This window comes from Pungitius pungitius, chromosome 15, assembly GCF_949316345.1.
Source record: "Pungitius pungitius chromosome 15, fPunPun2.1, whole genome shotgun sequence".
Taxonomy (NCBI): Eukaryota; Metazoa; Chordata; class Actinopteri; order Perciformes; family Gasterosteidae; genus Pungitius; species Pungitius pungitius.
In genome coordinates, this window is record NC_084914.1 from 6,217,241 (window position 1) to 6,231,856 (window position 14,616).

Sequence of the window (14,616 nt, forward strand, 5' to 3'; positions counted from 1 at the left end):
CCCAATAAAGTCTTATGTGTAGAACATTTCCCGCAGCGTTTGTTATTGTGCTCTATTATAGCCACGATTATTTCAAGTCATGTACGAGTAAGCAGAGACAGTCTTTTCGGCAGCTGATTGAGTGTTTTCATAAGCGTTTAGGAGGCAGCAAACATATTGTTATAGCCTTTTGTTTGCAGAGTCGTGTGCGTGTGCACATAGGGGAAAAAACGCAGGTCAGCTGGGGCCCGGGTGGAGTTTACCAAAATAATGCAGTGACAAAACATCTTTACGGTTTCATTTAAATTGAAGCATAGCAGCAGTGTTTTATAACTTGAGCGTATCTGCATCAACAAATATGATTTGGTCTTTACCTCAGTAGCTGTTCCCGACATCTGGAGCTTGGTCGGGGGAGATATGAATATGGATAGTGTACGTTTTTACACAGGGCCGTCTACAACCGCAGTTCCTAAACATCTGGAGAAGGTGTTAAGTCTGCATTTTGAGGTCTGAAAAGACAATCGTTTACACAGCAAACCACTGAATCTTCTACCAGAGTAAGACTATAGAACTAAGAGTATACATTATCTAAGTCTAAGTTTCATGTCAGCATCAGTAGCCAGGAGGGCGTTTTGCTCTCCTAAAGACATGAATAAATCCTGGAAGACGCTAAAAATGAAGCAAAAAAAAAGAAAAAAGAATCTTGCGAGACCTTTGAGGGCTCCTCCTGTCTTGCAGGTGGGACACCATCGCTCCACAAGACAGCTAATAATGCAGAACCCACCTCGAGCACCTGTAGTTCTAGTTTATATGCCAGCGTTGTGTTATAACAACAAAACGATGAAACATTCCATCAAAGCAACTGACGCACATTAAACCAGGGGCATAGGTTGCCCTTTAGGGTCTAGGGGATCAGGGCAATTTTCTCACATTGCCCTTTTAGATATGAATAATGCATTGCGTAACTATTACCCATATACCTAAACCCATTGCAGAGGCAGCATTTATTCTGTAATAATTTAAGTGTATTCATAAATGAGGATATGTTTTGTATTGTAGGTGACATTGCACTTACAAAATTAGGCTATCAAATGATATTCAGGCTAAAAGAAAAAGTCATGCCTCCAAGAAAAAATGTAATTTCATGCTGCATATTTATGACATGCTACAGCCCACTTTTACTGGAAAGAATGAATAGGAGAGTGCTCATTGTTAGGAGCGATGCAGCAGACATACACAGAGCACAACACACATTTAATTCCCCTTCAGTAATTTACACACCCCTGGATACAAAGCTTGTTCAATTAATAATTTCCACATGGACATTTTCTGTGTTTATCTCTTTTGTGTTGATCACGAAGAAACACTCTCATGCGCCCAATGTAAAAAAAAAAGGAAAAAAAAGCCGCCAGTCCAATCATAGTAAGCTCTACTCACCTGACAGTCACTGTCAGGGCCCTTCTTTCTCTCTGTCTCTCCCCCCTCTAATCCGACGGCGTACCGGGCCCCCACTTTACTCGACAGAACTTACATGAAAGCACAAACAAATCTCCTCCTCGGTCCAGAGATAAAGAAGTCATTAAAAATGGAGGACAGTCGAATGAGCTGAAAGAGCGGCGTGGATGAGAGGGAGAGTGAGGGAAATATCCTTTGTGTCTCCCTCCCTTCATTGGAGGAGCGTTAATCACAGTCCAAGTTAAATTGAATATGAGTGAGATAAGCAGAGCTGCAGCAGCAGCAGGGGGGTGGGAGGGGAGAGAGGGGGGGGGGGGGGGGGTTGAAGACAATCAAGAAGAGGCAGGGCCGGGGAAGAGCCTTTAAGTCCTAATGTTTTGTTTCCCACCTCATATCTCTGGAGAGGAGACAAGGAATTGGACAAATAAAACTTGAAGGGATTAGAGTAATCCGTGAGACCGGGGGGGGCCCATTGTGAAAGATCAGTGCTGTTAGTTGTATCTTGGGGGATTATCGACCCTTTGGCTGCTCACCTCCAGAGGTGCGGCGCATATTGTAATTTGTGACGGAGAGAGTGTTTACGGCCTCCATTGGAGGGAGATGGCTTCACATCGGCTTGTCTTCCACGAGTACAAACACAGTAAAGTGACTCTTCTCCCTCTTCTTTTTCTCAGGGCTACCACAGGCCGAATCACTACATCGCCACGCAAGGTAAGAACACTACTCTCCGAGCTCTGGGTTGGAATGAGTGGGCGGGGAGAATTTCACCCTGTTTTGTTTGTTTGTTTGTTTGTTTGTTTGTGGGGGGAGGGGGGGGGCGGTGAATGCAGGTGTTCTGGAATATCGTTTCCTGGACCATCCCCATGGTTGTTTACATACGCTCTTGCAAACTCCTCTTTGATGCTCAGTCAAGTGTGTGTTCGGGGAATCTGGTACAGCTCAGTACGCACGCACACGCACGCACACACACACACACACACACACACACAGACAGACGTGCCGACACACACTTACGGACCTCTGCTTTCTCTCTCTCTCTCTCTCTCTCTCTGTCTCTCTGTCTCTTTCCTCTTTCCTTCCATCGGTGGTTTGGGAGCCATTAATCAGGCGGTCTGGGAGCGCGCTGAATAAATAAACGGATTAGCCGACATGTACAGGCACATTTTTGTCACTGTGTTAATCTGGCCGGCAGATTCGCAGGGCGAGGAGCACTTACCGTGACCCCCAGAGGTTAAGTCTGATTGATGGCTAATTGTTATGAATTTTGCGTCGAGAGCCTTGCTCCCACACAACGGTGATGCGTGCGTGGGGATTTTGTGCACCACTTTGGAGAGGGAAAAAAAAAAAAAAAAGAGCACAGTGGAGCAAAGGAAAAAAAAAAGAAAAAAAGAAGAAGAGGCGGTTTTGCGTCGAGGCCTTAATGGATTCGCAATCTGCTTCGGCGGAGCTGGGAGTTGCATAATTACCTGTTTATTAGTGCATCGCCTCTCTTCCTCAGTGTCTCAATTAAAACAACCCTCTGTTTGCTCTTACTTGGGGAAAGGGACGGCATACCAATCAGGCAGCGGCCGCTCGGGCTGGTGCGTCGGTCCTGTGTATATGCGCAGCACCTGCTCCCACCGAGTCTCGGGCACCCCGACTCTCTGCTTGTGGGGCTTCCGTCCACCAAAATCAAGCCCCTTCAATGGGCGCATTCGCTCCTCGTTATTGTGACTTTCATAATCGTGCTGCAGCGAGTGAAAAGCATTCCACATCTCACTTCCAAATATTCATATGGACATCGACAGTCAAAGAAGGCCCTGCTAAAAATGGGAGAGCTTGAGAAGCCCGACGTGTTGCCATTCAAACTAATTAGCCCCTCTTTGCTCATTGAGCTTGCATAATAAGCTCCTAATTTTCCCCGACAATTGCATGCACTGTGTAGAGCCATCGGATACAAAAGAGGGGAGGTGCACGTGTGTGTGTGTGTGGAAACATCTGTATTCTCTGGGAGAGCAGGCCCCTTTTTATAATTCATCATCAGCTCCGGCAGACTGACGGGAAGCAAAGGCTCAGAGTCTGCTGACACTGAAGCGGAGAGCGGCCCGAGATGATAGGGAAGCCAGACACAGGCGCGTCTCTCTCACTCAGACAAACTGCCTGCCGGAGCACCTGCAGAGAGCACCTGGGCATTGGCACCGTTGCTGGAAATCAGTTAGTAGTCTCCCCCCCCCGTAAAAGTTTCTCGGTGAGTGACACTTCCACTCGAGTCCGCTGGGACCAGCAGTATAGCTCCGAGAAAAAAAAGTGATGATACCCGCACTTGTGCCGGATAGACTTGGTTGTCATAAATTGGTTGCGGGGGTGGTTGAGTATGTGCTTAATATGGCGGCACAACGTTGTCCCCGTTCTCTTACGCTATAAAGCACAACGGCGCTCATTAGTTGGTGGGTTTATTGATGACTCCCTTTGCTCCGTCAAGGTGACAACTGCAGGTAGAACAGCTGTCGTTCCATAAAAGCCTCATCACCCGAGCTCCGCTCGTCACTATGTAGGTCATTCACTTATCCGGGGGATTTTAAATATATATATATATTTTGCTGCAGCAATACAGCAACTGACGCAAATTCCCAGGCGCCCTTTGCGGCTGACTTGTCGTGGCGGATTGAGCATGCGGCTCAACCCTCCGAGTGCGCCGCCCTCCCTCCGTCCGTCCGTCCGTCTTTCATGACCCGCGGATTGTTTAAATACCGAGCAGACGTGAGCTCCTGATAAGTCACCCAGCTTCCTGCTGAAAAATATTCATAACGCTGGAAATTACATCAGGCTTCCCCCCCCCCCCCCCTCCCCTCCGGTCCTCTCTGCTCCCTCCCTTCCCACCAAATGTCACCAAGTTTTATTATTTACACCTTAACATCTCCGAGCCCAACGGGGGGGTGGGGGTTAGGGGAGGGGTGGGGGGTGTTTGAGGTGGAAGAGAGAGAGATAGCAAATCAATGATAAGCGTGTGTACGTTACGCCCAAGTCTGCTGCATGTAATATTAATGGGCAGGATAGGGAGTTTTGCGGCGCCTACCTGGCTGGGGGGGCCGGGGGGTTCTGCAGCTGTCACGCTCCTGGTTTCTAAAGGAGGAGCAGGCCTAGTCCCCAAACACGGTGTCGGCTGCAGCTGTAGCAGCGTTAGCTCTCTGACAGCTGTGAAGTGCCGCCTCCCAACTTCTCCAACTAGCTCCTCAAAAGGGGGGGGGCTCTCGGAAACAGTTTCTTTTTCGAGGCGTTTCTTTAAATTATCTGTACATCTCCCGGGTGAGAGTCACACAATTTGTTCATGGTCCGATGCCGCTTGCTAGCAAGCAAGCTTCCATGCTTCTTACCATTTTGGCTCTTCAACTTTTCCATTTGCTGTGTTTGTTTTAACAAATCATTTGCGGCCCAAGACACAACAACGTTTGGATTCCCGGGCGGATATGAAATCCAGCGAGTGCTCTGCCCGACCACAACCACGCTCGCTTCCTTGAGCGCTTGCCCAGCGTCCTCTGCTCACCTATCGCCTGTCTCCTCGTCCATACCAAACACAAATTGGCCGGCTGAAGCTTGGAATGAGCCTCCCTTTGGATGATTTACCGTATAATGCCAAGTGTTATTGTGTTACTAAAAGTCCTACACACCAGCTGTCCTGCTTCTCAGACTCCCTCTCCCAAACTTCTCAGCAGTCTGTACGCTCCCTCGGCGACAAGTGTAGGAGGCAGAAGAGTGGGTGGCTCAATCGCGTTTGGGTGGTTTATTGGAGAGACTGGGAGTGACTGGAATTGGAGATTGAGGTCCTGCGGTTACGATCGAGACGAAGCACCTCGGGCGCGGCAGAGGAAATGTTGGAATGCGAATGGAAAATATAAAGGAGCTTTGTTCCAAATGTCTAAATAGCAAATTGGGATGGAAATAAGGAAGCAGGAGTTCAAAACTCAGCTATTACACCCTGCAAAATGTTCTTGTTTTCCAGAAGGGTGACCCATGAGCAGGCTGGCAGCAGGGACATGAGCTGGATATGATGGTTCCTTATAAATCATTTATCTTCTTTTCAGCAGAAAGTCTCATGAATTTCATTGCTCGGCCATCGCGGCGATCCGAACTCTGTCACGTGCTCCGGCTGCGCCCGAGGACGGTCGGAGGAGGAGAGACAGCGAAGAACCGTTTAGGCACCGCGGAGAGCAAATCAAACATGGCTTGATCAATCGCGTCATTAAAATGTTGATGCCACTTCGCTGGGGCCCTTAGGGAAAGATGTAAGCCAAAGAGGACCAACACTCTAATAAAGGGGGAAAAAAGGATGCTGGAGTCGCTGCAACTGGTGTCTGGAAGCATCGCTTGATCAAACAACTGCATGTGGTTTATACCGTAATAATAACATTGGTTCATCGGGGCATATTTCCTTCATTTCCTACAGATTGGGAATGACGGTACAAAGAGGGAGAGGATAACAAGCAGCAAATGTCCTCCGGCGGGAGATTACCCACAGCGCGTTTTCTTGACTTTTTGGGGCACGCCGACACCTTTTATTGAATTTACTCAACGCAAAGATGACAAGGAAGAAAAACTGTAATAGTTTGTCTCCGTGCCGTGTCTGAGACTGTGTCTCTGTGTGTGTGCGTCTGCATAATTTGTCATGTCTCCAGGTACATTAGGCCAACGCAGGAGAATGCACAACTGCAGAGATTTGCATTCGCTAATTAATTTGTCAGAAGTCTCTTCTTTTTTTTTTCCCCCACCGGGTGCTTGATTAAAACTAATATTAATAATTTTAATTAACCAGAATAATAATTAAAAACCTATCAATCCACAATTATTGCTCAGTGAAGTTTTAACTATTGGAGGCAGTCAATGGTTCGCTCCTCATTTATTTTGATGTTCAGCAGACACGTTGGACTCTGGTTCAGTGGAAAGGTTGGTGTTGAATAGACGAGGTGTGCCTGTAATTACTTTGAGGTTTGCCACACATACACACACACACACGTGTCTGCAAATGTTTGATTTATTTCTACTCTCTTGTTTTCATCTTTATTTAAGCCCTTTGCTATAAATCTGTTCTAGGAAGCACTATAAATACATTTGGTTTGACAAGTTGTTCAATGCTTGATCCGGGGAGTGAAATGGAGGGAAAATGCTCTATAAACTGCATTGTTGCTGTAGCGCTGTAATACCTCCAAATCCCCTGTGTACAGTAAATTGTGTGCGAGTTGATCTGCTGCCTGCGAAGACGGAGACGAAGGTGCTATTGCATGAGGTTATGATCAAAAGACACGGTGCCACATCGTGTGTGCTTAAACTGAGGGAAGTGGATAAAAACACTTCATTGAATTAAGCTAGATGGTACTGATGCAAATCATGACAAAAATAGAGGGAGAGATTAACAGATAAAAACTTGATGAAAATGTCAGTGTATTAGGCTTAAATCACCATTTCACCACTCACCGTTCTGCCTGGCACCAAGTACAACTACGAAGTATGTCCACATATCTTTGTAATTTGTACTGTTTTCTATGATTTGACATTAACCACAAGTTCCTCTGTAGATATCTTAATGTTCCAGCATACAGTTACATTTTAAGAAACAGTTTAATTCTAACTCTGTGACTTTGGGACGGTTCTTTGTACAGTGCTCGTCTGCTGCCATGGGTAAAGGAGACCATTTCACAAAGATTTCATTCATTCATTCATTCATTGGGCGTCTGCATACCTCTGTCCATATACTGCACGTGCTGATGTGTTTTTAAGAATAATCCAGATGTAATGCACCACAGAGTATGCATCTGGAAACTGGGAACAGGATCAATAGAGAATGTGAAAAAGTGACGGTGCATGTAATTGACAACCTCAAAAAAGATGAATTCCCTCTCTCTCTCTCTCTCTCTCTCTCTCTCTCTCTCACTCTCCAAGGCCCCATGCAGGAGACGGTCTTTGACTTCTGGAGGATGGTCTGGCAGGAGAACACGGCAGCTATCGTCATGGTGACCAACCTGGTGGAAGTGGGCAGGGTGGGTATTAATTAGATGTTCGCTCTAACCGCAGATCTCAAATAAGATTACCTGGCCCCCAGTCGACTGACAGCCTGATTGTATCTCAAGGCAAGCGGAGCTATCTTTTTTTAAGTGCCTTTGTGTGTTTCGACATCAGTGCGCAGATGTTGCTTTGCGTGCGGTGTGTGTGTGTGTGTGTGTGTGTGTGTGCAAGTACCGGCTTAGTGAGGCATTGGTCTTGTGTGCTGCCAGCTCTTTTTCCCTCTATCTGATCAATGAGAAGTGAGAAGAAACTGATTGATGGCCTTCATTACCAGGGAGGCATTCAGGCAACCGAGTACTCTTTCATCTGATTGGGTCTAAAACAGGAGATTAAACTCCGCAGTCGCCGCCAGCTCCTTCTAGAAACATCCCTTAATGTTGTCCTCATTGGATGAAAAGCTACTGGTATTGAGTGGTGAGGATAGCTCATAATGCTCAAACTAATGGCAGATACTTACCTTTTTTTTTACTCAATGTAGCATGTGCTCTACCTCCAAAAATAAAACTACTTCAGCGCTAATTTGCTCCACTTGCACCGAAGCTCCTCCGGATTCGGTGACAGTCAAGAGAAAATGAAAGTCTTAAAGTACAGCCTAATGCTTTGACTGCCTGGGGATTTTCTCCGCAAATTTTGAAACACGCTCGCACCGAAGAGCCCGTTAAACACCGGCGCATCTTCAATTCGCTGACGTGCAGGGTTTTTTTTTTCCTCGGGGTTCCAATGTGGCCGAGCCCCGTGATGATTCATGGGCCCATCTCTGGGTACCTCATTAGGCAGTTCCTCTACAGCAGCCGAGCCCCGCCCCACACCTTCTCCACACCTGCTTAGCTGCCGCGCCGTGCTCGTCGGGAGGCGGGGGGTGGGGGCCCTGGCCCCCCGGCCCCCAAACCGTCTGTTACATGATCCTTGTCCAATGGCGGGCGGGCGGGCACAGTTGGTCACGGTGGCGGCGGCGGCTCCTCAGAAGGGGCCCCATAAAAATCACTCCGCCATATCGCAGTGGGCCATCTGCTCGGCGCGGTCGCTGATGAACTCTGGGAGAAAAAAAATGAAAAAATCCTGGCGCACACACAGCGTCTGCGTCCCGCCGGTTTCAAGCACTGGGGGGCGAGGAGGGGGGGATGGCTCGATGGCTCCCCGCTTTGATGTATGAGAGATGGAGTCTGGGAGGCAGTGTGTGATGAGGTGACGCTCATACAGTGCAGCGTGTATGCTGGCGTGATTTTTTGCCAAAAGGCCAATTCCACCTGCTGCAGGCATCAGGACTCCGGGTGATCTAATAGGGTAATGGCTTTTGCCTAATTCAATCTGGCTGGGGGCGGACGGTGGGTTAGTCATCGGGGGGCGTCGGGGAGAAGAGGGACCCGAACGCCCCGCTCCGCCCGCATCACTCCAACAAAACCAAAATCTCATTTTCATCCCTAATCAGCGCAAAGACTCCACAAACGGAGATTTGAATCTCGTTGTGGCTGATGTCACATTTATCTCTCATCAAAAATAATAATTCTCTGATATACCCCCATGATCTCGATCTTTATCACCAGCCCTACTCCCTGAGTATCTTCATTGTAATTGAACAGGGGGGGGGGGGTAATATTTCCAATGGGGTGTTTTAGGTATCTGTTGGGAAATCTCTTTTAAGATACTGAGGGTGTATTATATCACATCATTATTGGATTGTTATTATTTCGCCCTCATCCAATTGTAGTACAATCTTTATTTTTATGTTTTTTTTTCTTATTTCGCCGCACCAGTAGTCAAAAAATTAAGGTGGACAAATCTTACACCCCCTCCGTGTCAATTCTGCTCTGATCCCGATCCGGTGCAGTCTACCTTTAAAGGCATTCTCACTTTATCGATGTGAGAATAAAAAAGCAATAATGTGAGAAACAGCTCTCCTTTAATACATTAGAATCCCATTTGCAGCAGATCTTTGATCAGGGTTTGAAACTAACGGAGCAAATCTCATTTTGACTTCAAACTAATTAAATATCAGGTGGCAAATGTGGGGTGACTATCTTTACAAGAAAAAAAAAATGATGCCCTGCACTCTCGACTGTGCAGTCACTCTATGGCCTTGTGTCGTACGTTAATGTGAGTGAAATGCTTTTAGCGCGCGGTATTTTGTGCGTTGTGGTTATAAAACATGCTTTTGTCCCTCTCAGGTGAAGTGCTGTAAGTACTGGCCTGATGACACTGAGATCTACAGAGACATCAAGGTGACGCTGATAGAGACTGAGCTGCTGTCAGAGTACGTCATCAGGACCTTTGCTGTAGAGAAGGTACTTTTTTTTTTACCCTCTATTGTCCACCAAGAGGTTTGAAAAAAGATTCATACTCGTACTCGACATTAACCTTTGGCTGTGAACGACTTTACGTCTGGGGCTTGATTATTAAAGTTTTTTTTTGTTCATTTCAAAAAGGTGCCGTTTATAAAAACAAGGTCACAGCATACGACTAGTGCTGCCAAATGTGTTGTCAAATCCGGCTTTGAAGTTTCTTTTATTCCACTTAACGACCATAAAACCATGCATAATCCTGCATATTAGGACGTCTTTCCTACTTTGTTCACATAGCTTTTAAAGCTTTTTCTGAGAAGGAATATTATTGTTATTTGGATGTTTGGTCTGCAGCAGTGAATGCAGCCCCCAACCTTCACTCCCCAGATCACTGAGATAATGGGTCTCACTGGAGAAATGTGTAACCTCAGGGTTAGGTTAGGGTTACGATCCTGCTGTTTAACTTTGCATTTTGATCAACTCATGTTGAACCAACCATAATTTATGTTACAATCGTTAATAAAATGTGTCTCCTTGATATCCAATACAAAAGGAAATGAGTACGCCTATGAAGTTAAAAGGGTAAATTACAAATGACTTAAAATTGCAAAAAAATGCTTTTTTAAAAATGACCACATTATGCATGTAACACATAATACGATCCTGTTCTACAGGCTTTAAAGAAACAAAACTCGACATCCTGTTTGCTTTTGGATAATGAAATCTTTGCCAACGTCGTCCTCCACTTTGCCCATAAAGTGTATATTTGCATTCGGTCCAACTGGATATTTGCTTCGGGCGGATCTCTCCCGCCGCCTGCACACTGCCTCCTCTGTCGCCTCAGCACATCACGCTCTGTGTGTCTAACTTGATGAATCCGCTCCTCAGAGAGGGGCTCATGAGATCCGGGAGATCCGACAGTTTCACTTCACGGGGTGGCCGGACCACGGCGTGCCCTATCACGCCACGGGCCTGCTCGGCTTCATCAGGAGAGTCAAGTCCAAGACGCTGACCAATGCTGGACCCATGGTGGTTCACTGCAGGTTGGTGTTCGCCGGACCACCCTGTTTCGATAGCCGTGTGTTTGTTGAGCTAACCTTAAAATGTGGCACAAAAAAACCAAGAAAAAACACATTTAAAATGTTTAAATATTGTGGTTGCTGTGGTTAATAAGCCGTGCGCTCCCCCACAGCGCCGGGGCGGGACGGACGGGCTGCTTCATCGTCATCGACATCATGCTGGACATGGCGGAGAGAGAGGGGGTGGTGGACATTTACAACTGCGTGAGGGAGCTGCGCTCGCGGAGGGTCAACATGGTGCAGACTGAGGTACGGTGGATGGGGTCCCACAGGGGTCCCACAGGGGTCCCACAGGGGCCTCAGAGGAGCAGGGCCCGCCCACACGGGCTCGTGAGAACAGACGCTCGGGATTCATAGAAAATGAATCATTACCTGGCTTTTGTTAGTTACTGTTTCTACAGCATAACAGACCTTAGAGATTGACTGATGATGCCCATTATCTTTTAAAATGAAGCATAATTAGTTTTCATTTTTCAAGTGCCACTTGAAGTGTCGCATTCATCAGACAATAGCAATACATTTCGTTCTGTGACTAAACTATCCAAATGATAATTGACCTCTGCGTGACAGCTGTTGCACAAATGCTCTTCAGTGAAATATCTGCTGAATGGTTTATTTTATACTTAGAGCAGTAATATCTTAACACTAACATAACACTATAACCGAAAAGCACCGCTGGCTCCTCCTCCATCTCGATGCCAAGTGCGGCCTACCAAAGGACTTTGCGCTTTTCCGAACACCGGCCATCTGGAGGTGTCCACAGTCTCGTCGGATGCATCATTTCACCGTAATTCCCTTTAAATCACAGGCGTCATTGGGCTTAATGGGCAAATGTTTCATCGTTGACGTCCGAATTGGGATTTGAGTAACTGGAGACCCAAATGTTGTTCACCCTGAGTCACTCTCCTCAAATTCAGTGACCTTCAAAGTGTGTGTGTGTGTGTGTGTGTTTTTCCCCTCGCAGGTGTTCGGGCCTCGTTGGCACGGCTCCTCAGCCTGCGGCCCGACACTAACTCGCCGACGTGGTTTAATCTGTTTCCCCGGAAATGAAAAGCCACGTCGTTGTTTATAGTTCATGAGCTCCGATACAAATCTATCAATCTGTGGATTCTGGTTTTGAGCTCGGGTGGGAGGCGGGGGGGGGTTAAACTCTCTCCCGTCAGCGGTCCGCTGGCCGCGCTAAGCTTAACAAATGGCAGCACATGTTTCTCTGTAAATGGTGACCCCGTGTGCAAGTGTGCGGATTTTGGTCCGAAGTGACAGGGGAGTGTCAGCTGAAAATGTCACTTCAGAATGGATTTGCGTCAAGCCTCGAGCAGCGTCGCCATGTCGACTGCTTGACTGACTGATGTGAGGGAGGAGGAGATGCGTCGCGGTATCCAGTCTTGCCCCGCACGAAGTTAAGGACAGCGGGGGGGGGTTGTTTTGGTTTTTCAAGACGTCAGCCTTGTTCTTGCCTCGTTCTCTTACTTGATTGTGAGAATGATGACGATGACATTTCCAACCTAGGTCACCAAGGGTTTGACGGGGTTCATTAGAACACCTGAAAAATTCACCGAATTTTAGGAGTTTTGTACCAAAACGAATGCACAATTATGTAATGTGACCTTTGAACACAGACAATAACAAATATTAGTCACAGAAACTGTCTCGGGGCTAAAGAATAATCATTCATCATAGGGTTGTGTTAAGGTCATTGAATTCTTCCAGCAAAAATGCCCCGGCTCAAGCATCTCTGCTTTTGCTAAAAAAAAAAAAAAAAAAATCATATTTTGTTTGCCGTTGCCGTCGAAGCCTTATGGATCCGCAATGAGGATGCTGTCTTTTGCAGGAGCAGTATGTCTTCATCCACGACGCCATCCTGGAGGCATGTCTCTGTGGCGACACCACCATTCCTGCCGGTCAGCTGCGCTCCGTGTACTACGACATGAACCGCCTGGACCCGCAGACCAACTCCAGCCCCATAAAAGAGGAGTTCAGGGTGAGGAAATCGTGTCGTCAAGCCTTGTCTCGAGTGAAGGATGAGTTGAAAACAACAGTAAACATGTTTTCCCCTGATGATTGCCGCGCTCCCCCTCTGGGCCAATCAGAGGCAAATACATCACCTTGCTTTAATCTGTGTTGGTAGCCCCTGACCACCCCCCCCTCCCCCCCTCCCTCCTTGGACCAATCAGTGTTGTATGAGATGCATGGCGCCCCAAAGTTTCATCACAGTCCCATCAGGGGAGTAAGAGCTATCGCTAATGTAACTGATTAAAGAATTGCATTGTTAATTACCATATTGGGGGATAATTAGCGCGCTCAAGACGTGAGGGCCTACCTTACCAGCATGTTTAACTGCTTATTTGATGAAAAATGTACTTTCTTGTTACTTGTTCTGAGTCTGTATCTCTATGTGGAAATGCAATTATTGTATGTCGCTTTGGATAAAAGCGTCGGCTAAATGACATGTAATGTAATGTAAATTCCCGCCCTCAAACCCCCCTTTCCCGGCCAGACTCTGAATATGGTGACTCCCACGCTGCGGGTGGAGGACTGCAGCATCGCCCTGCTGCCCAGGAACCACGAGAAGAACCGCTGCATGGACGTCCTCCCCCCGGACCGCTGCCTGCCCTTCCTCATCACCATCGACGGGGAGAGCTCCAATTACATCAACGCGGCGCTCATGGACGTAAGAGTCCCCAATTCTTCTCGTGTTTTCGGGTGGATGTTTTCCTCGCGTGATCACTTGAGCGAGCGTTCCAGCGTTATTGGGATTCCCGGTAGTTGATGTTTAAAGTGATTTGTCACTGCGGCGGCGTTCACGCTGTAGAGAAGCATCGGGAGAGAAAAATGCGTGATGTGAAGATCAAAAGCCCCCTTTGCAAGCCGCCCACAAAAGGGAAGGCATTAACAAATCAAAGGGCCTTTTTCATTGAAATTGACTTTGCTTTATAGAGGAAGAGGTCTTGAAAATAAGTATAAGGAGTATAATAAGTATGACCTTTGTCACAAAACGAGGAACGATATTCAGGTTGTTATTCGCGTCTCAGGTCTCTCTATCTAAGAAAATCCTTTTTTACACTATTAACACTTGAATTTAATTTCTGTCCTCAAGGTTGTAATCGTATCATGTGATCTTTACCAGATAAAAGTTAGCAGTTGTCATGGAATTGTAAACTTATTGTACTGGTTTGATTTACATTTAAAGTTCAACATGTTTTTGTTTTTTTTAACCTAAAAACGATTTTCCAATTGAGGCCTTTAGAGGACAACACAAAAGGCCCCCGAAATATAAAGTATAGCAATTTTGTAAATGTTAAATTCAGGTAAGACCTTTCAGGAACAGAATCCTCTCGGTCACTAAACCACGTTAAAAGTGCAGCAGTCTGACATAATCTCCTCAGAATCTGGATTAAAACAGCAGCCCGTGAGGCAGGTCAAACCACGGAGGTCATTTTAAAACGGTCATTTGTTTTTTATTCTTGGTAAATTGGTCGAGGTTACGTGCCACGTGATGTGCGGGCGTATGTGGCGACAGTGTTTCACATCGCTCTGCCTTCCCTTCATCCAGAGTTACAAGCAGCCCTCTGCATTCATTGTGACCCAGCACCCGTTACCAAACACGGTGAAGGACTTCTGGAGATTGGTTCTGGATTACCACTGCACATCCATAGTGATGCTCAACGACGTCGATCCAGCCCAGGTAAACCCGACCTGATACGTGTGCAATACACAGAAATAATCCCCCAGGTGTGTCGCGAGAAGCACGCTGACAAACGGATGAGGTGGTGCCATTCTGTATCTAA

At 46.8% G+C, this 14,616-nt stretch overlaps 1 protein-coding gene across 6 annotated transcripts in view; it reads left to right on the forward strand.

The window, feature by feature from the left end:
• Window positions 1–14,616, forward strand: part of LOC119208995 (receptor-type tyrosine-protein phosphatase mu-like) — a 126,470-nt gene that overhangs the window by 105,315 nt on the left and 6,539 nt on the right. For 5 of the 6 annotated variants that reach the window (XM_037457871.2, XM_062557571.1, XM_037457875.2 and 2 more), the window contains 8 exons: window positions 2,109–2,145; window positions 7,348–7,445; window positions 9,636–9,752; window positions 10,638–10,792; window positions 10,942–11,077; window positions 12,660–12,809; window positions 13,326–13,499; window positions 14,382–14,513. In XM_037457871.2, the coding sequence (XP_037313768.2) occupies window positions 2,109–2,145; window positions 7,348–7,445; window positions 9,636–9,752; window positions 10,638–10,792; window positions 10,942–11,077; window positions 12,660–12,809; window positions 13,326–13,499; window positions 14,382–14,513 (999 nt within the window). The remainder of the gene's footprint in view (window positions 1–2,108; window positions 2,146–7,347; window positions 7,446–9,635; window positions 9,753–10,637; window positions 10,793–10,941; window positions 11,078–12,659; window positions 12,810–13,325; window positions 13,500–14,381; window positions 14,514–14,616) is intronic. The other variant, XM_062557570.1, reaches the window with a different exon arrangement.